The sequence below is a fragment of the Podarcis tiliguerta genome (genome assembly GCF_965153285.1).
Source record: "Podarcis tiliguerta genome assembly, chromosome: 8".
In the NCBI taxonomy this organism is placed as follows: domain Eukaryota; kingdom Metazoa; phylum Chordata; class Lepidosauria; order Squamata; family Lacertidae; genus Podarcis; species Podarcis tiliguerta.
In genome coordinates, this window is record NC_139541.1 from 13,657,405 (window position 1) to 13,678,974 (window position 21,570).

Below are 21,570 nucleotides of genomic sequence, written 5' to 3' on the forward strand. Positions count from 1 at the left end.
TTGGCTAGCTCCGAAAAGTCCATCATCTTCATCTGCTATTCCTCTACTGTTGGTACTTCTTGTGATTTCCAATTCTTAGCTAACAAAATTCTAGCTGCAGTTGTGGCATACAAAAACAATCTAACATCTTTCATGTTTTCTGATCCAGATGTTTTATAATGTGCATGCCAGGAACAAGCAAAGCCACTTAATCTTGGCTCATATGGCTTCCTCCCTTTCTCTTTCCCCTAATTTGCTCTTCCTCCATTGCTACGACCCTGTTGTCATTACATGCATGCGGTCACTGTTTAAAAACGACAAGTTACTAGTCCTCAAGCTTGCAGAGGCAAATTTGAAAGTCTCTGCCTGCAGAGAGGGTGGGGAGTGCCTGGCAGGAAAAAAAAAAAGTCAAGATGACAAAGGTCCAGGGTCTCAAAGACTTTTCTGAAGAGTTAGAAACCTAAAAGTTATCAAGACTGTATCTCCCATCAGCCACAACCAAGAGAGTCAATGATCAGGGATGGGAATTTGTAGTCTAGCAACACCTGGAGGGAACATCTGCACTGGATCACCCACTAGTTCCCCTCCAATTTTTCAACATCCCCTGAAGCATCTAAACTTTAAATGGCAGGGGAGTGATTTTTAAGTGTCTGCAAGGCGGTTGGAGGTGCTGCCTGGAGGCGGTTGGAGGATGGATGGCGGCTAATGGATTGAGGTTGAATCCTGACAAGACAGAAGTACTGTTTTTTGGGGACAAGGGGCAGGCTGGTGTGGAGGACTCCCTGGTCCCGAATGGGGTAACTGTGCCCCTGAAGGACTAGGTGCGCAGCCTGGGAGTCATTTTGGACTCACAGCTGTCCATGGAGGCACAGGTCAATCTGATATGCAGGCTGAGGCCCTATCTGCCTGCAGACTGTCTCACCAGAGTGGTACATGCTCTGGTTATCTCCCGCTTGGACTACTGCAATGCGCTCTATGTGAGGCTACCTTTGAAGGTGACCCAGAAACTACAACTAATCCAGAATGCGGCAGCTAGACTGGTGACTGGGGGCGGCCACCGAGACCATATAACACCGGTCTTGAAAAACCTACATTAGCTCCCAGTACGTTTCCAAGCACAATTCAAAGTGTTGGTGCTGACCTTGAAAGCCCTAAACGGCCTCGGTCCAGTATACCTGAAGGAGAGTCTCTACCCCCATCATTCTGCCTGGACACTGAGGTCCAGCGCCGAGGGCCTTCTGGCGGTTCCCTCACTGTGAGAAGCCAAGTTACAGGGAACCAAGCAGGGGGCCTCCTCGGTAGTGGCGCCCGCCCTCTGGTATGCCTATCAGATGTCAAAGAGATAAACAACTACCTGACATTCAGAAGACACCTTAAGGCAGCCGTGTTCAGGAAAGTTTTTAATGTATGACATATTTGTGTATTTTTGGTCTTTGTGGAAGCCGCCCAGAGTGGCTGGGGAAACCCAGCCAGATGGGTGGGGTACAAATAATAAATTATTATTATTATTATAATAAACCCAAATAGGAAAAGAGCCCCCAATCACTGCATGGGATTGAACTAGATGACCTTTGGCATGACCTCCAACTCTACAATGCTAAAACAAAAAAGGCTGAAGCTTCAGACTGATTTTTTTCCTTCTTTTAATAGTTTGGTTTCGGGTATTAACAGCACTGATACAGCAAGAAAGGTAATTCATGCCCAAATAAAAAAGATTACCATTGTAAATAACAGCAGATAGAAGAGACACACCGCAGGGAGGATTTTTGGAGAGCCCCAAATTCATCCAAAGACAGAAAAGGAAATATATATATGCAGTAATCAAAATTAGCAGCAATAGAACAATAAAAAATAAAGTGCATTTGGCTAAACATGTTGCTGTATTATTAGTTGTGGTGGATTGGCTACCAAAATCCAGAAATGGCACCCCTCATGTGTGTCATTATCAAGTTGGTTGACAGCGGACCTTGTCTTAAAGGAGCATCAAATATCTTAGCGAATGGGCTAAGCGGAGGATCTAGGGTTGTATTCAATGCTAACCCTACTTAGAGTAGACCCACTGAAGTTCATGAGCATGACTAGCTTAGCCCATTCAGATTCCCTCCATCAATCCAAACTGGGGTGTTTTTTAAAAAAGGGGAGGGGTGGGATGTCATTGGAACACATTACATGAAGTGTATAAAGGGATCAAAATCTCCACTGCGGTCGGGTCCCCTATCCACACTGTTCCAGAAGACTCCCGAGGAGGCCTGTAGTAGCCAAGGAGTTTATTTCAGCCAGGTCAGGAGGGGCGGGTTTCTCATCCTGCAATTCATAGCGCGGCTACGTGCATAACTTCTTCGGCCTGGGAGGTGCACCCTCTAATGAATCTTGTCAGTGCTTGTGGTGCTCCATGAGGACTAGTGGCATGAGAGGCAGACAAACAAATTCCCTCAAGTGGAAGGTAGGGGGGGGAAGAGTCAAAATTCAAAAGAATTAAGAGGCACAGGGGATAAGGATGTTCATCTGTCCTGTTCAATATGTGTGAACCTCCTTGTTATAAAGCACGGGTAACAATAAAAAAAAAGTTATTATTATTATTATAATATATTTGTACCATACCCAACTGACTGGGTAGGCAACGTGGTGCCCTTGGTAACTTCTAGCACAGCCTGGCGCCCTTGAGGACTCCAACTCCCATCAGCCCCAGCCAGAATGGCCAATGGGTAGGGATGATGGGGATTGTAGTAGGGACCACGTTTATCTTTAGAACAGGGGTGGGTACCCAAATGTTGAACAGGTCACACCTTACATACTTGGGAGCATAGAGGCAAGAGACAGGATCTATCCAAGCCACATCTTTGCCCAACAACATTGCCCCGTGTTGCTTTAATTCTAGGCCGGGACATTTCTGCCAAGTTTGGAAGTTGTGTGAAATAGCTCAGGGCGCCTTCCTGCCCTGGCCAAGCCCAAAGGACAGACCCCACCCTCTTCCTAAAAGGGATGGGCAAGGTTTCAAGGGCAGCTCTGAGAGGCGGGCAGGCTGCCCTCACCAGCAAATCGCCTGGCACCAGGTGACTCAAGAGCTCAGGAAATCGGTGCCAGCAAGTCTCTGTGCATGGCAGAAGCTAAGAGACGTGGTTTGTCCAAAACGACCTGGCGGGCCAAATTCAGTAGAGGCCAGAGGTTCCTTTGCCACTGTCTCAGAGATCATATAAACTCGTGCTTGGCCAAACAGTTGCCTGTCGGATGCCATGGGTCTGACCCAGCTCCCACGCTCCCTCCGAGAGCCCAGCTTGGCATAAAGCCACCCCAGCGAGACAGATTGCTAGCCCTGCACAGAGTAAACCCCTTGAAGTTAACTAGCTTAGGCACATCAATTTAAACGGGCTACTTCAGAGCAGGACACATTCACAAAACTGTGGTGCCTCTTTAAGCAATCATGGCTTTCCCCCAGAGAATCCTGGGAACTGTAGTTCGTTCAGGGTGTTGAGAGTTGTTAGGAGACCTCTATTCAGCTCCCAGAGTGGTTTAACAGACAACCCCTTTCCACAGGGAACTGTAGCTCTGAGAGCGGAATGGGGGTCTCTTCCGAACTCTCAGCACCCTCTACAGTTCCCAGGATTCTCTGGAGGAAGCGAGGACTCTTAAGGTGGTATCGCAGTGCTTTAAATGTGGCCTTTAAGGGATACAATGCTCTGGCTGGACTGCACCTCGAAGAATGCAATATTATTATTAATTATTTTTTAAAGGAATAGATGGGCATTAATTCATCGAGACCTGGAACTGGAGAGGGAAGTTTCATCTAAACTTGCTGGGAAAAGGGGATCCAAACAGAATCTGCCCAAGTTGATCTTGACATTTCATTGTTGTTAAAAGACAAAGAAGAGAGGAACGCAGACCAGATTTATCATTCCTCCTTGTCAGTGTATAAACACAGGCATTTTCTCTCCTGCTAATTATTAGCTTATTAACACTATTGGAAGAAGGAGCAGGGAAGGAGGACTCTAAAATAAAGTCTATGCCAAACCGGGGTGGGGGTTAGAAATGGATAAACCATGCAGAGGCTGTGTGATTCTCTCGGTCTCGTGGCGGAAAAGGAGAGACGGGGTGGCGATTGTCTCCTCTGTGGCTCTGTGGGAGGATCCCCACCGCCTGGAACAGGTTCTGCAAGCGGGTACTCGAGTGGCGAGCAGAAATATCTGCCCTCCTCCTCCTCCGCCTTTCCTCGCTTATCTGCTCTGCTGCAAGTACTGGTGTGTGAACATGTTCAGCTCGCTGTCCAACCAACCGGCTTTGTTCCTGCAGAGGGAAAAGACGTCTATTACGGGGTGTCGTATCCAGGATGTAGGTAAAACTATGAACGCACATTGCTTTAGAAAGCACAAGCGTGGAATTTTGGACCTCCGCCACCCCACCCCGAAGAAAGGGGAGCACACGGCCGCTAACAGTTTCAGTTCTGAGAACTTTAGCCTGCCAGACTCAGCAGGCGTTGCAACAGAGATGCTAATGGGCTGGCCCCCGATACTTGTGGTCGCATTCTGCTTTGTTGTTGCTTTTAAAGTTTTTACACAAGCTTTTTTGGTGTTACAAAACAAACAAAAAAGGAAAAGTACATGTAGCATCTCCACCATCGATTCGTAGTGTCTTTTTCACAGCTTGTTTACATTTGTTATGAGACATTATTGTTGTAGACATTGTGCAGTTAGGGGAAAAGAGAGGGGAGAGAGGGAGGGAGATGGGGAGTGCTTTAAAGGTTAAGGGACCCCTGACCATTAGGTCCAGTCATGACCGACTCTGTGGATGCGGCGCTCATCTTGCTTTATTGGCCAAAGGAGCCGGTGTACAGCTTCTGGGTCATGTGGTCAGCACGACCAAGCCACTTCTGACAAACCAGAGCAGCGCACAGAAACGCTGAGCGGTACCTATTTATCTTCTTGCACTTTGACGTGCTTTCGAACTGCTACGTTGGCAGGAGCAGGGACCGAGCAACGGGAGTTCACCCCGTCGCAGGGATTCGAACCGCCGACCTTCTGATCAGCAAGTCCTAGGCTCTGTGGTTTAACCCACAGCGCCACCCACATCCCATTTTCTTGTGTTACAAAACAAACTAACAAGGAAAAGTCCATATAGCGTCTCCACCATCAATTCGTAGAGTCTTTTTCACAGCTCGTTTACATTCGTTATGAGACACAATTGTCGGAGACATTGTGCAGTTAGGGGAAAAGAGAGGGGAGAGAGGGAGGGAGATGGGGAGTGCTTTAATTGTTTTTAATTCTGATTTTGAAATCATCATAGCATAGCCTGCCCTGGGACTTGCTGGTGAAGGGCAGGTAACACAATCCATCCATCCATCCATCCATCCATCCATCCATCCATCCATCCTCTCTTGCTCAAGTCCTGCTTATGGGCTTCCCAAGGTGGCATCTCGTTGGCCACCATGAGGACAGGACTAGATGGGCCCCTTTGGCCTGATCTAGCAGGGATTTTCCTAGGTCCTTATGGAACCTCCAGATGCAGAGGCAGTCTATCTACTGTATTTTTCACTCCATAACACACACTTTTTTCCTCCTAGAAAGTAAGGGGAAATGTCTGTGTTATGGAGCGAATGCCTACGGATGGCAGGGGGATCTGCTGCAGTCGTGAGCAGAGGATCCATGGTTCCCCTTCCTTCCTCCGTGGCTTGCTTTGAAACAGCAAAGCGGGAGAGGAGCCGCTTACACAGGTGTAAGCGGCTCCGTCTGGTTGGCTGCTTTAAAGCGAGCGTGCTCTCTGTCCCTCTCTCCTCCCCACTCAGCTCGCTAAATAGCAGCAAAGCTTTTCAGCTCCCTGAGCCGGGGAGGAGGGAGAGAAGCAGAGCCTGCTTGCTTTAAAGGAGCAAAGCGGGAGAGGAGAGAAGCTGCTTACACGAGTGTTCAGTTACAAAGCTCCTGTTCGGTTACAAAGCATGGATCCACATGGATCCTCGGGATTTTTGCACTGGGTCACCCCAAATTCACCATCAGATCACATAGCATGTCCATGGCTACAGCCTGCACCAAAAAAACACCCACGCACCCACTGTTTCATGGGGCCGCAATGGCGCAAAAACGTGGTTACAAAGCACGGATCCACATGGATCCTCAGGATTTTTGCATTGGGCTACCCCAAACTCACCGTCAGATCACATGTCTGTGGCCACAGCATGAACCACAAAAATCATACATCCACTGTTTCGTTTAGAATATTTTTTTTCTTGTTTTCCTCCTCTAAAAACTACGTGCGTGTTATGGTCAGGTGCGTGTTATAGAGTGAAAAATATGGTAGTTTCCTGGGATCTTTTGGAGATTTGGCCCCTGGGAGATGCTAGACTAGATGGGCCTTTGGCCAGCAGGTTCCTCTTAAGTTCCCATGGTACCAGCATCACGCAGCTTCCGCAAATAAAGCCCTTCTGAGCATTCCACCCTCCCGAGTTCTGCACTTGCCACCCTGGAAGCGGCTCATTGTATTTCACTTTTATCAGAGCAGCCGGGGAAGGTGGAAACTGGGAGACAGCCCTGCTTCCCATATTCCATACCTGAGCAGCTTGGCTTTGCTCTGAAGGGAGTCCAAGATCTCAATCTTTTGATTCAGGGCCGTGATCTCCTTCTCGAGATCTTCTCTCGTCACGTCAACCTGCTGGCAGAGCTGGGCGAAGGTCCCGGCAAGCTCCCTTTTCCAAAAAAAGAGGGGGGAAATGGAGAAGAGGAAGAAGTCAATCGGAGGAAAAGGAATAAAATGGCAAGGTAGAGAATGAAAACAGCAAGCTGCTTGGCTTTGTACCAAGTGTAGATCATTGGTCCATTTAGCTCAGGGTTTCCTGCGCTGATCAACAGCAGCTCTCCAGGGCTGCAGACAGGAGTTTTTTTCCAGGCCTACCTGGCGATGCTGGGAACTGAACTCAGGAACTTCTGCATGATGAGCTAAAATTCCTGTAATGGCTACAAACCAGCCAGAATTTTTGTGAACATTCCATGACACCAGGGCAGGAACTGAAAGCCAATGCAATTCTGGGCTGCATCAATAGGAGTATAGCATCTAGATCAAGGGAAGTAATAGTGCCACTGTATTCTGCTCTGGTCAGACCTCACCTGGAGTACTGTGTCCAGTTCTGGGCACCACAGTTCAAGAAGGACACTGACAAACTGGAACGTGTCCAGAGGAGGGCAACCAAAATGGTCAAAGGCCTGGAAACAATGCCTTATGAGGAACGGCTAAGGGAGCTGGGCATGTTTAGCCTGGAGAAGAGGAGGTTAAGGGGTGATATGATAGCCATGTTCAAATATATAAAAGGATGTCACATAGAGGAGGGAGAAAGGTTGTTTTCTGCTGCTCCAGAGAAGCGGACACGGAGCAATGGATCCAAACTACAAGAAAGAAGATTCCACCTAAATATTAGGAAGAACTTCCTGACAGTAAGAGCTGTTTGACAGTGGAATTTGCTGCCAAGGAGTGTGGTGGAGTCTCCTTCTTTGGAGGTCTTTAAGCAGAGGCTTGACAACCATATGTCAGGAGTGCTCTGATGGTGTTTCCTGCTTGGCAGGGGGTTGGACTCGATGGCCCTTGTGGTCTCTTCCAACTCTATGATTCTATGATTCTAAGTCAGAAAGGCTACAGGATTCTTTGGTCCAATAAGGCAGCAGCGTTTTACGTGGGTCAAACCATTCAGCCCTAATTTAAAAGCTACGTTAAATTGCTGTAGTGTTCATACGACGCTTAGAATGTTTGTGAACATGCCATGACACCAGGGCAGGCTTTGAGGCAAGAATGTCTACACAGGGTTATTCAGCCCATATAATAAAAAAATATTATAACATGATGAATTCGCGAACAGGATTTGAACTACGAGCAACAAAAGGAATGAGAGATTACTGTATTACTGTTTTGATATAAGAAGAGGGAAGGTTGGGTGCAGCAAGGCGGAGAAATACAAAAAAACAACCCATGGAAAATGGGATAGGAAGTCGCTAAAACAAAAGAAAAATCTACAGTGATACCTTGGTTCTCAAACGCCTTGGTGCTCAAACAACTGGGAACCCAAACACTGCAAACCTGGAAGCAAGTGTTCCGGTTCGTGAAAATTTTTCAGAAGCCAGACGTGCTCCTTTTGAGTGTTACACTTCCATTTTTAGCGTTATGCTGAGGTCTGCCTGTTTTTGCTATTTATTTTGTGTTTTTGTGGCTCTTTTATTTGTGTGTGTGTGTGACTACATGGAACCCAGTACAGCTACTGGGTCGATCTTTCCCGTGACTGCATGACTGCAGTACATTGATTGTTGCTTTCATTTTATGGATCCATGGTCTTGTTAGATAGTAAAATTCATGTTAAATCGCTGTTTTAGGGGTTGTTTTTAAAAGGATTAATCCATTTTGCATTACTTTCTATGTCAAAGTGCACCTTGGTTTTGGAACGCTTTGGTTTTGGAACGGACTTCCGGAACGGATTAAACTTGAGAACCAAGGTACCACTATATTATGTACTGGAATGTTCATGTGAAGTTTTTGGAAATGTATCTAAAAATAAAGAAATAAAAGTTACGTTCAATTGCTCGAGAGGTTATAGAACGGTTAGAATGTTTGCAAAGATGCCACGACACGCAGGGCAGGAATCTGAGCATGCTGAGCTCTCTCTGCAAGGAGTCATTTGTGTGTTTGTAAGAACAGGAGCTCCTGAGAGCCACATCAAGGCTTAAAGGTAAAGGTACCCCTGCCCGTACGGGCCAGTCTTGCCAGACTCTAGGGTTGTGCGCTCATCTCACTCTATAGGCCGGGAGCCAGCGCGGTCCGTAGACACTTCCAGGTCACGTGGCCAGTGTGACAAGCTGCATCTGGAGAGCCAGCACAGCACACGGAAATGCTGTTTACCTTCCCGCTGGTAAGCGGTCCCTATTTATCTACTTGCACCCGGGGGTGCTTTCGAACTGCTAGGTTGGCAGGCGCTGGGACCGAGCGACGGGAGCGCACCCCGCCGCGGGGATTTAAACCGCCGACCTGACGATCAGCAAGCCCTAGGCGCTGAGGCTTTTACCCACAGCGCCACCCGGGTCCCTTTACATCAAGGCTTAGAAGGCCGCAATTGCGGATAAATTTTTCCCGTCCCCCGGAATGCGAGTGAAGCGAAAGACTCACTGCTGAACTTGGTGGCTGCAGTTTGAACCCGTGTAGCTGACGATGAGCTGGAGTTTCTCGCCGGCGTAGTCCACAAACTGTCGCTTGAAAGCTCTCTCCTTCGCTCTCGTGGTCCAGGTGAGACGCTCGTAGACGTACAGCAGTCCGTAGAGGCCAAATGAAAGGGCAATCAGCCTCCAGCCCACAGCCTTCCAGACCTGCGGGCAGGAGGAAACGTGATGGTCATTTTTCTTTTTTTAAAAAAAACACACACACCCAGCAGCTGAAGAATCAAATCAAATCTTTATTGTTCCGGTCAACGGCCAGCATGAAAGGGGCAAAATAAGAGGGCAAAACTGAACAAAGTAGCACAGAGTAAAATAAAATGGGCCCCAATTTCTTGGAAGTCGTCGCCATGTTATGATCTCCGAAGAGTAAAAGTACCGTATTTTTCGCTCTATAAGACGCACTTTCCCCCTCCTAAAAAGTAAGGGGAAATGTGTGTGCATCTTATGCAGTGAATGCAGGCGGGAGGCTCTGTCAGCGCTCCCTATAAAGAGGGGAAAAGCCCCGAAGAGCCGCACACACACTCCGTGCGCTCTTTAAAGGGAGCGTGGCTCTTGGGGGAGCCTTAGCCTTGCACAGTCTCTCCCGGGCAGGGGGCGAAGGCTCCCCTTGCCTGGGAGAGGCTGCGCGCGGCTAAAGAAGAAGCCAGGACAGCGAGTGGGATCCCACTGGCTGTTCTAGCTTCTGGCGTAGCCACAGGATGAAGTCTCTGCAGGGGAGCGGGGAGCCTTCGCGGAGCTATCCCTGGCTTTTGCGGGACGTGGGGGAAGAAGAAGAGGAGTTTGGATTTGATATCCCGCTTTATCACTACCCAAAGGAGTCTCAAAGCGGCTAACATTCTCCTTTCCCTTCCTCCCCCACAACAAACACTCTGTGAGGTGAGTGAGGCTGAGAGACTTCAGAGAAGTGTGACTGGCCCAAGGTCACCCAGCAGCTGCATGTGGAGGAGCGGAGACACGAACCCGGTTCACCAGATTATGAGTCCATCACTCTTAACCACTACACCACGCTGGCTCTCGCGCGGCTCTATCCCTTCCCCCACCTCCCAGAAAAGCCCCCAAGAGCCGCGCTCCCTTTAAAGAGCATGCGGCTCTTGCGGGAGGAAAGCCAATAGGCTTGCTTTCGCTGAAGCCAGGAGGGCAAGAGGGATCGGTGCGCACCAATCCCACTTGCTCTCCTGGCTTCAGGGGTACCCCGCAAAGCCTTCTGAGTGAAGATGGAGGAGAGCTCCCTCTTAGCTCAGAATGCTTTGCGTTCCTTTCTTATTTCTTGTTTTCTTCACCTAAAAACTAGGTGCATCCAATTGTCCGGTGCATCTAATAGAGTGAAAAATACGGTACTCCTCGGAGTAAAAAGGTGGACTTATAAATGTGAAGAAGAAGAAGAGTTTGGATTTGATCTCCCACTTTATCACTACCCAAAGAAGTCTCAAAGCGGCTAACATTCTCCTTTCCCTTCCTCCCCCACAACAAACACTCTGTGAGGTGAGTGGGGCTGAGAGACTTCAGAGAAGTGTGACTGGCCCAAGGTCACCCAGCAGCTGCATGTGGAGGAGCGGAGACGCGAACCTGGTTCACCAGATTACGAGACTCCCGCTCTTAACCACTACACCACACTGGCTCCCTGTTCTCTTATATACGAGGAGCACATGAATTACAGCTACATTGCAAGGGAGAGGTCTTTGGAAGCATCAATAGTGTGTGTGTGTGGGGGGGAGAATCATCCAACTCAGTATTGTCTACACGGACTGGCAGCAGCTCTCCAGCGTTACGGACAGGTGTCTGTGCCAGTCCTACGTGGAGATGCGAAGGACTGCTCTTTCTGCATGCAGGGCCCAACGCTCTGTCACTGAGCTACAGGAGGGCAGGGCGAGGGAATCAAAACGTACCACTCCTCCAACCACGAGGATGCCCATAGAGGTTCTGGATGTGAGAGAGGCCAGCCCAGTGACCATCGAGACCATCAGCTCTTCCTGAGTCAAGGATCCCTGAGGTAAGGGAGGCAGGCTTGGGTTGGCTGGAGTCAAAGGCAGAGGACGCTGAACCTAAGTTTGAAAAGGGGGGGGGGGGAGAGGAAGGTGCAGAGCGAAGAAAGAAAAAAATCAGAGAACGGTTTGACTTGTAAGCACTTCCAGTACAATGCAAAATGCTTAGTTCCTTCATTTGTTTGGATAAGACAAGCTGGGCTATTTCCCCCCCCCATTTTACAGGCTGGGTTATTGAGGCCAAGGCACAGTAAAAGGGCCCTTTCACAGAACTTTGCATATCCCTGTCTCTCCCCAATGGCAGCAGAAGCAGGAATTGTGTGAGAGAAGGGTGTATGTGGAATGCAAATGCACTTCATTTCTGTTTTTAACTACCGTATTTTTCTCTCTATAAGACGCACCAGACCATAAGACGCATCTAGTTTTTGGAGGAGGAAAACAAGAAAAAAAAAATTCTGAATCTCAGAAGCCAGAACAGCAAGAGGGATCGCTGCGCAGTGAAAGCAGCAATTCCTCTTGCTGTTCTGGCTTCTGGGATAGCTGCGCAGCCTGCATTCGCTCCATAAGAAGCACACATATTTCCCCTTACTTTTTAGGAGGGGAAAAGTGAGTCCTATAGAGCAAAAAATACGGTATTTATCTGTGCCTCTGTCCTGCGTTTTTGTCTTGTAAGCCACCCTGAAATCTTTTAATGAAGGGCGATAATATACTAAGGTTACCAATAAATAAATACTACGTTCGGGACGTTGATGCTGCAGCGATGTCCGTTGCAGAGAGGAGGCCGCCACCTTGACCTCAACCGCCATGTTTCCCCTTCCTCCAAAGCTTCTATCTCCTTTCTCCGTGAGCCTGGGCAGCCCCTGAGTTGTTGGTTCTTCAGTGATGGTGGTGGTGGGGAAGCGGTGCGCAGTGGGTCAGGCATGGAAGGTGGAGAAAGAGGGCCCAGAGTGGCAGCGGTGAGGTGGGGATTCCTCAGCTGGGAAGCGAGGCTTCACACTGCCTTTTGGAGCAGCCCCATCCCAACTCCGACTTGCGTGCAAGCAGGAGGGGGTGGGGATCACTCAGCTGGGAAGGGAGGCTTCCCGTTGCCTAACTGAGATCCCTGCCCCCTCCTGCTTGCACACAAGTAGGAGTTGGGAGGCTGCTCCAATAGGCAGTGTGAAGCCTCCCTTCACAGCTTAGTTGCTGGGGTCAGGGAAGGTGGAGGCAGCCCGGAAGCTGCATCCTAGAGCCCCTGCACCACCATCATATGGGGACTTCTGAGCAGCTCCTGAAGCCAGCCAGAGCCAACTGCAGCAGGCTGCTGAGACTGCCGCCGCTGCGTTTCCTGGGGACATTAGATGAAATCCAGGATGGAATTTGTCCGGGGACCTATTCGCATATCCGGGGACTGTCCCCGGGAAACAGGGACATCTGGTAACCCTATAATATACATCTGGTAAATAATCATCACCATAATTTTGGGTTCTTTAGAATGAAAGTGGCAGAATCTGCAAGTTCCCCTGTGTGCTGGTTCCTTCTCATTGGGGCACACAATGAGGCACTGTAACTGGGAGGCACTGGGTGCCTCTGAGCATAGGAACCTGCCCTTGCAATGAGTCATGCCATTGGTCCACTTAACTTGGTGGTAGCCACCCTTGTGGTACCCATCATCCCTGGCCATTGGCCACGTTGGCTGGAAATGATGGGAACTCAAGTCTAACACAATCTTGAGGACACCACTTGGCTACCCTCAATGGAAGAAAGACTGTCTGTGTTTTCTTTTTTCCTCCTCCCTCCAAGTTCCCCTTTCCTTTCATGTCACGAGCCTTTTAGATGGTGAAACCTGAAGGAGTCCCATTGTTCAGTCTGGACACACTCAGATCCAGCTCCGAGGGTCTTCAGGCAGGTTTTCTCACTGCAAGAAGTAAAGCTGCAGGGAACCAGGCAGAGAGCCTTTTTGGGCAATGGTGCCCTCCTTGTGGAACACTCTCCCATCAGATGTCAAGGAAAGAACTATACAACTTTTAGAAGACATCTGTTTCGGGAGGTTTTTAATGTTTTAAATGTTTTCTTATGTTTTTAGATGTGCTGGAAGCCGCCCAGAGTGGCTGGGGAAACCCAGCCAGATGGGCAGGGTATAAATTATTATTATTATTATTATTATTATTATTATTATTATTATTATTTAATACTCTGCTCATCTGGCTGGGTTTCCCCAGCCACTCTGGGTGGCTTCCAACAGAATATTAAAATACAATAGTCTATTAAACATTAAAAGCTTCCCTAAACAGGGCTGCCTTCAGATGTCTTCTAAAAGTCTGGTAGTTGTTGTTCTCTTTGACATCTGGTGGGAGGGCATTCCACAGGGCGGGTACCACTACCAAGAAGGCCCTCTGCCTGCTTCCCTGTAACCTCACTTCTAGCTGCAAGGGAACCACCAGAAGGCCCTCGGCGATGGACCTCAGTGTCCGGGTATATAAATAATAAAATTATTATTATTATTAAGCCACGTTGGTAAGTAAAGGTAAAGGTACCCCTGCCCGTACGGGCCAGTCTTGACAGACTCTAGGGTTGTGCGCCCATCTCACTCAAAGAGGCCAAGGGCCAGCGCTGTCCGAAGACACTTCCAGGTCACGTGGCCAGCGTGACATCGCTGCTCTGGCGAGCCAGAGCCGCACACGGAAACGCCGTTTACCTTCCCGCTAGTAAGCGGTCCCTATTTATCTACTTGCACCCGGGAGTGTTTTCGAACTGCTAGGTTGGAAGGCGCTGGGACCGAGCAACGGGAGCGCACCCCGCCGTGGGGATTCGAACTGCGGACCTTTCGATCGGCAAGCCCTAGGCACTGAGGCTTTTACCCACAGCGCCACCCGCGTCCCTTAAGCCACGTTGGTAGCCCCCTGATAATACCAGCTTTCTGGCTCTACCTGGGTATCAAACCCAAGACCTTCCGCGTACAAGGCAGATGCTCTATTTCTCTGCCACGACCCAAGAAGAGGAGAGGAAGCTGCTTGGGGAGGGGACCTTTCAGGAGCACCTACTGGGTGAAGCAGGGTGCTAGAGGGTAGCCAAAAGGCTCTTCTCACCTGGTCATTGTAGCCCATCAAGGCCCGCCGGGTGTTCTTGGGTCCCAGGAACCTGTTCACGAGCATTGTCCAGCCGAGAGAGAAGTGGAACTGGATATCCTCCTGGAAGTCGGCGCAGAGCTTGTCGCAGTTGAGGTCGTAGCTCATCGCGAAGCACTGCCGGGGAATGAGCTTGTCTATCTGGCTTCTCAGGGAGGCTGGCAGGAGGGGCTTTAAGCCGTCTTCACGGGGGAGCAAAGGGACAACAGAACCTGGTATTAGAACAAGCCCCAATTCATGGACCAACGTATCAGATGCACTGGGGATAGGAACCCTGTTGCCAGGCTGGTTTCTGCCAGCGCCTGCCAACCTGACTGATGGTCCCTGTCTCTGCACTGAAGGCAGCTAGGGGCAGTGAGGGCAAGTGACGGCCTAGTTCAGGGATGGAGAACCTGCGGTCCTCCAGATGTTGCTGGACTTCAACCGGCATAGCCCTCGGTCCGTGGCCCTGCATTAAAAACGGCTCTGGGGCAGTAAAGGCAAGTGATGGTCCAGGCAAGTGAAGGCACCCTCTGGATATTGCTGGACTCCAACTCCCATCAGCCCCAGCCACTTACAGCCAATGGCCTGGGGTGACCAAAGCTGTGGTCCAGTTGCAGGTTCCCTAACTCTGCTTTACAAGCGAGAAAACAGAAAAGGGAGTGTCTCTGAAGCAGTCAAGATCTCCAAACATCTGGCTCAGGTAAAGGTAAAGGGACCCCTGACCATTAGGTCCAGTCGTGGCCGACTCTGGGGTTGCAGCCCTCATCTTGCTTTATTGGCCGAGGGAGCCGGCGTACAGCTTCCGGGTCATGTGGCCAGCAGGACTAAGCTGCTTCTGGCGAACCAGAGCAGTGCACGGAAATGCCGTTTACCTTCCCGCTGGAGTGGTACCTATTTATCTATTGCACTTCGAGGTGCTTCCGAAATGCTAGGCTGGCAGGAGCAGGGACCGAGCAACGGGAGCTCACCCCGTCGTGGGGATTCGAACCGCCGACTTCTGATTGGCAAGTCTTAGGCTCTGTGGTTTAACCCACAGCGCCACAAATGAGAAAACAGAAAAGGGAGTGTCTCTGAAGCAGCCTAGATCTCCAAACATTTGGCTCAGATACAGGTACTTAATTCCCAAGCAGCACAGGAGACCTGCTCCCTTTTCACTAACCGATCATCTCCTGCTGCATCGTCTGAAGGGACGTCGTGATGGAGCTAGAGCAGCGGTCAGACATATTCCGGCCAAGACCCTCCTCAATGTGCCGGTGGAGTTCCTGGGGGGGGGCAGGGGGAGAGAGTTAGAGATCAAGGCTGCTTTTTGCATGGCACTGTAAGTACACCCCCCCCCGGTTTATTTTTTTGCATCAATATCCCGTCTTTTCCTTCTGAGTAGCTCACGTTGGAGCACATCGCTCTTCCTCACTTACAACGACCCTGTGAGGTAGGTCTCCCAGGGAGATTCATGGCCGATTGGGGAAATGAACCCTGGTCTCCCAGCTCTAGTCCTGGGAACTGTAGTCCACCCCCTAGCAGAGCTACAACTCCCAAACTACAGTTCCCAGGATTCTTTGGGGGGGGAATCTACCACTGAGCTACAAGCCACCCCAGTAACAACAAACTTCTGAGCTACTCCTTGTGCGCTTATAAGCTTATAAGCAACAGGTAAAAACAACAACAGATAATAATTGCCGCAACTCACGTTCTTATAAACTTTAATGACTACGGGAGACGGGTGAAAATCTAGCTGGAAGTCGTCCACCAACACGGAGAGGCATCTGATCTCTTCCGCCATCGCGTTGGAGACCTGGAAGGTGCAATTGCGTTATGGCAGGTGACTAAGGCAAAGCGCAGTGGATCAGGGCCTCCCTCTGTGCCTGAAGCACATGATTGTTTATGTGTGTATGTGTACCAAACCTCTGCCCTCCACTGAAGGAAAAGCAGAATGGATGCAAATCGAAGGAAGTGTGGTTTTGCACGAAGGAATCACTCTAATAACAAACGAAGGTTGGGGAGTTGGGCATCAGAAAATGGGAGTCAAAATCAGGGCCACTTGGAAAACAGGAGAGAGGAATCGGCCCTGCTGGGTAAACCCCCAAAGTATTTGTTGGGAAACTGTGTATGTGCAGCTACTCACACAGAGTCAATTAAAGTTTGGCAGCCAGCCAGAAGGCAATGTGAAGGAGTAAGTCTGCCTGGTGATAACAGAAACATGGAGACAGCTCCCTGATTGGTCAAGCTCTCTCAAGGGAGTGATAATTAATGGTCTATTAACTGGAATGTGTTAGTTCAGAAGTTCAGCGGTTCAGAGTTCTGTGTGTCAGTGTAGGAGTTGTGAGTCGTGTCAGAGAAAGCTAGCAAAAGATCCGTGTTCTGTTCTGTAAATAGTCCACTGTATATAATAAACACCTAACTACAAGTTCCTGGTTCCTGCTTTGTCTATCCTGTCTGCAGCCAAGTTGCCAATTGCTTCCTTGGATTCTGCGTTTACTCTGCTAGGTCTGGCTAAGGTCCTGCAGCTAGTCAGAAAGTTGCGAAACACCAAATAGGTTTTACCAATAGTCTTCCAAATGCCCAATGAAGACTCAACATTCTTAGCGGCCACAGGATGTTGAAACCCGGGAAACTGGATTGCTTTGCATGGATCCTGACCTGGACCACTCCAATAAGAGGAGGATTTTGCCAAGTTTTCCTGCATCACAGGGCGTTGGACTAGATGACCCTATGCATCCCTTGAAGCTCTAGGATTTTATGTTCTGCCTATGCAGGTCTATAACCTCCATTCTCAAAAAATTAAATCTACAAAGAAGCGTATCTGGAACATGATCAGAGCAGCCTCTGGAGATTTTGAACTGCAACTCCCTGGGAGCACAGCTCTGTTTGCCATAATTCAGAGCAGAGGGGATTCCGAAGAGGCAGGGTGCCACAACCGAAAAGGCCCTGGCCACTGGCTCTGCTGAGCGGCACCCTGGGCCTTTGCTCGAAGCCCAGCCCAGACAGCAGCGATGCTCTCACCTGCCGCTCCACCTCTTCTGTGATCTGCTTGATCTTCAGCTTGTAGTTTTGAGTGAGCAGATCCAGCTGCTTGTCGATGAAGCCCAGGCGCTCCTGGCGGTCCTCTCGCATCTCCAGGCAGTAAATCCTGGGAGATGGAACAAGGCGTGTGTTGGGTGGTGGGAAAGAAGAGAAACAAACAATGCATTTTCTTGTATTAAAGGGAAAGTAGGGAGATCGGCTGGCGGTTTCCGGGAGACTTCCTTTCCTAGCAGGAAGGAGGAGGAGGGCTGGCTAGCCCAGACGAGGAAGAGGAAATACGAGCACCTAATACTGAGCAGAGCTAGGCAACCAGGCCAGTGGGTTTTTCGCAGTTCTGTATGCACAAGGACATAGAGCAAAAGAGATTGCAAGTCTCCTCCTGATCAGCCGTTTTGCATCAGCAGCCTCCCTGCCCCTGATCAGCCCCCTAGTGGTGGCAAGCCTCCCCCAATCAGGTCCTTAACAGTAGCAGGACTCCCCACCCTAATTAGCCCCTTAGCGGCAGCAGACCTCCCCACTCTGATCAACCCTTCAGCGGAAATGTTTTCCATTGGGACAAACCATTTCATTTCACTTAAGTGCGTGGGTGCAAGCATATATTATATTATATTATATTATATTATATTATATTATATTATATTATATTATATTATTATATTATATTATATTATTATTATATTATATTTTACAGTGGTACCTCGGGTTACATACGCTTCAGGTTACAGACTCCGCTAACCCAGAAATAGTGCTTCAGGTTAAGAACTTTGCTTCAGGATGAGAACAGAAATCGTGCTCTGGTGGCGTGGCGGCAGCAGGAGGCCCCATTAGCTAAAGTGGTGCTTCAGGTTAAGAACAGTTTCAGGTTAAGAATGGACCTCTGGAACGAATTAAGTACTTAACCTGAGGTACCACTTTTTACTTTACCTTACTTTACTTTACTTTAGAAGCATTCTGCATCCTGGGCTGGAAGTCTGAGCCAAAGACTTGTTACTGCGTACATCCTCCCTTAACCTGTGACTTTGTATGTTCTCTAAAAGAGATTAAAAGCCCGCCTGGCTCACTTTGAATCACCTCTGCATCAAACCAGAGAATCAGGCAAATTCATGGAGGAGGCTATCAGTGCCTACAGCCAGCCAAGGTGACTCCGTTTCACGTCTACTTTCAGAAGAAAGCAACGCGTCTGACCACTTCCTGCTGTTTTGCAGCTGCTCACCTCTGTTCCTGGGCAGCCACATGCACCGAGTCCATGATGTGGCGGACCTCTTCCGCGATCTGCTTGGCTCTGACCGTGTGCTGCTCAAACTTGGTCTTCACCGCTGACTGAGAGATGCATTCCTGCAAGAACAAAGGGAACAGGAAGTTCAGCTCAGCAACCTGTATTTTACAGATTAAAAATCAAGCAGGTTTTACATACGGCAGGTTACCTGCTTCTGGCAATCTCAAGGGGGGGGGGCAACCCTGGCATTTGGTGATCCACTTTCAGTCCTAACTTTGCCACCTTGAGGACTAGCGACTTGATTTTCTCCTCCATTCCCGCCCCCCAAATACAACAACGTAAACAGTGAATATTTGCCTCCCCAGAAGCATGTCTGAGTGACAGGTAGGGGAAAATCGACCACTCTGCTCATTAATATAAGAACCACGTCTCATCAAACTTGATTTTATTTTAAATGAAAATTGGGTTTCTCGGGATTTCTCTATAACCTAGTTTTTTTAAAAAATTGCACTATGAACAAAACAAAGATTGTGGGTTATTTACTCAGCTCCAAAAATGCAGTAACTATCCTTGTGTCCAATTTCTGGGAGTGAGGAAGTTTCCATTATTTCTTAGCTCAAGGGAGGAGGGAATAGGAAGAAACCAGCCATTCCTCAACCAGGGGCCTTCCAGATGTTTTGGACTACAACTCCCATCATCCAATGCCAGCACTGGCTGCGGATGATGGGAATTGTAGTCCCAAAAAATCCAGAGAGTCCCAGGTCTTATTGGGCCCGGTCTTATTCAACATCTTTTATCGACGACTTGGATGATGGACTCAAGGGCATCCTGATCAAATTTGCAGATTTTGATGACACCAAACTGGGAGGGGTGGCTAACACCCCAGAGGACAGGATCACACTTCAAAACGAACCTTGACAGATTAGAGAACTGGGCAAAAACAAACAAGATGAATTTTAACAGGGAGAAATGTAAAGTATTGCACTTGGGCAAAAAAAATGAGAGGCACAAATACAAGATGGGTGACACCTGGCTTGAGAGCAGTACATGTGAAAAGGATCTAGGAGTCTTGGTTGACCACAAACTTGACATGAGCCAACAGTGTGACGCAGCAGCTAAAAAAGCCAATGCAATTCTGGGCTGCATCAATAGGAGTAGAGCATCTAGATCAAGGGACGTAATAGTGCCACTGTATTCTGCTCTGGTCAGACCTCACCTGGAGTACTGTGTCCAGTTCTGGGCACCACAGTTCAAGAAGGACACTGACAAACTGGAACGTGTCCAGAGGAGGGCAACCAAAATGGTCAAAGGCCTGGAAACGATGCCTTATGAGGAACGGCTAAGGGAGCTGGGCATGTTTAGCCTGGAGAAGAGGAGGTTAAGGGGTGATATGATAGCCATGTTCAAATATATAAAAGGATGTCACATAGAGGAGGGAGAAAGGTTGTTTTCTGCTGCTCCAGAGAAGCGGACACGGAGCAATGGATCCAAACTACAAGAAAGAAGATTCCACCTAAACATTAGGAAGAACCTCCTGACAGTAAGAGCTGTTCGATAGTGGAATTTGCTGCCAAGGAGTGTGGTGGAGTCTCCTTCTTTGGAGGTCTTTAAGCAGAGGCTTGACAACCATATGTCCGGAGTGCTCTGATGGTGTTTCCTGCTTGGCAGGGGGTTGGACTCGATGGCCCTTGTGGTCTCTTCCAACTCTATGATTCTAGGTTGCGGGGAGGCTGGCATAGAGCGATTTGAGGGTAAACTATAAAAAGGGAGAGGAATTTGCTCAGGCAAGTAAGGAACAATTAAAATCCATTGCAGAGTTTTGAGAAATGGAGGTTATTACTCCACCTTGCCCAGGGGCGTAAGGAACTGCCTTCAGGCTTTTGGCCCATCTACCCCAGTATTACCGGCTCAAGCAGGCAGCAGGAGCCTCAGAGAAACCGCTCCCATCATCTGCGCTCAGGTCTCACTATAAATGGAGAAGCTGAGCAGCAAAACTGGAAGTTCTTTCACTTGCAGAGCACAGATGAGCTGCCCTTGGGGTGTTGTTATACGGGATGAGCTCAGCAGACAAAATCAAGACTTGCCTCAAATCTCCTCTCAAAGTTCTGGAACTCAAACATCCTGACTTGGAACCCTTCTGCCAGTGCCCCGCCTAGGAGGGAAAAAGCATCAAAATTCACTTGAAATGGTCAGTTGGTGAAGCTCATTTGACGACAATGAGAAATTGGGTCTTTAGTGTCGTCAGCCTAGTCCAGCGGAACTCTCCGCCACTGGAGATTCAGCGGGTGCCTTCTGTGCCGACTTTTAAATGCCTGCTGAAAACCTTCCTATCCCGCCAGGCCTATGCAAGCAATTAAGGATGCGCCCTCCCACAATGCTTATTGATGTCTGCTTTTAACTTTTTAATGGTTTTCTGTTTTTATTACTGCAAACATCTTAAGATATTTATGATATAAAGGTAAAGGTAAGGGGACCCCTGACCATTAGGTCCAGTTGTGGCCGACTCTGGGGTTGTGGCGCTTATCTCATTTTATTGGCCGAGGGAGCCGGCGTACAGTTTCCGGCTCATGTGGCCAGCATGACTAAGCCGCTTCTGGTGAACCAGAGCAGTGCACGGAAACGCCGTTTACCTTCCTGCCAGAGCAGTACCTATTTATCTACTTGCACTTTGACGTGCTTTCGAACTGCTAGGTTAGCAGGAACAGGGACCGAACAACAGTAGCTCACCCCGTCGCGGGGATTCGAACCACCGACCTTCTAATCGGCAAGTCCTAGGCTCTGTGGTTTAACTCACAGCGCCACCCACAGTATGCAAATGTTTTCAGGAATAAATAAAATGAAAAGCTGACCCGTTGGGGCTGAAATCTTGTTGCCACTCAGTGCCTGAGTTTGTTGTTAGAAAGAGTTACAGTATTTTATTCCTATCCTGGTATGTATGTATGTATGTATGTATGCACAGTGGTACCTCGGTTTTGAATGTAATCTGTTCTGGAAGGCCGTTCAACTTCTGAAACGTTCGAAAACTGAGGCATGTTCGAAAACGGAAGCATTTACTTCCGGGTTTTCGGCGTTCGAAAACCGAAACGTTCGGCTTCCGAGATGTTCGAAAA

At 48.9% G+C, this 21,570-nt stretch overlaps 1 protein-coding gene across 10 annotated transcripts in view; it reads right to left on the minus strand.

Moving 5' to 3' along the window:
* Positions 1–1,605: 1,605 nt before the first annotated feature.
* The window catches only part of MFN2 (mitofusin 2), a 36,670-nt gene continuing 16,705 nt past the window's right edge, over positions 1,606–21,570 (minus strand). For 7 of the 10 annotated variants that reach the window (XM_083453899.1, XM_083453895.1, XM_083453897.1 and 4 more), the window contains 10 exons: positions 20,545–20,612; positions 18,458–18,579; positions 17,224–17,350; positions 15,911–16,015; positions 15,383–15,485; positions 14,203–14,423; positions 11,039–11,194; positions 9,106–9,302; positions 6,515–6,649; positions 1,606–4,260 (listed from right to left, as the gene is read on the minus strand). In XM_083453899.1, the coding sequence (XP_083310025.1) occupies positions 4,191–4,260; positions 6,515–6,649; positions 9,106–9,302; positions 11,039–11,194; positions 14,203–14,423; positions 15,383–15,485; positions 15,911–16,015; positions 17,224–17,350; positions 18,458–18,579; positions 20,545–20,612 (1,304 nt within the window). In that variant the 3' untranslated portion in view covers positions 1,606–4,190. The remainder of the gene's footprint in view (positions 4,261–6,514; positions 6,650–9,105; positions 9,303–11,038; positions 11,195–14,202; positions 14,424–15,382; positions 15,486–15,910; positions 16,016–17,223; positions 17,351–18,457; positions 18,580–20,544; positions 20,613–21,570) is intronic. The other 3 variants (XR_014514473.1, XR_014514474.1, XR_014514475.1) reach the window with 1 other exon arrangement.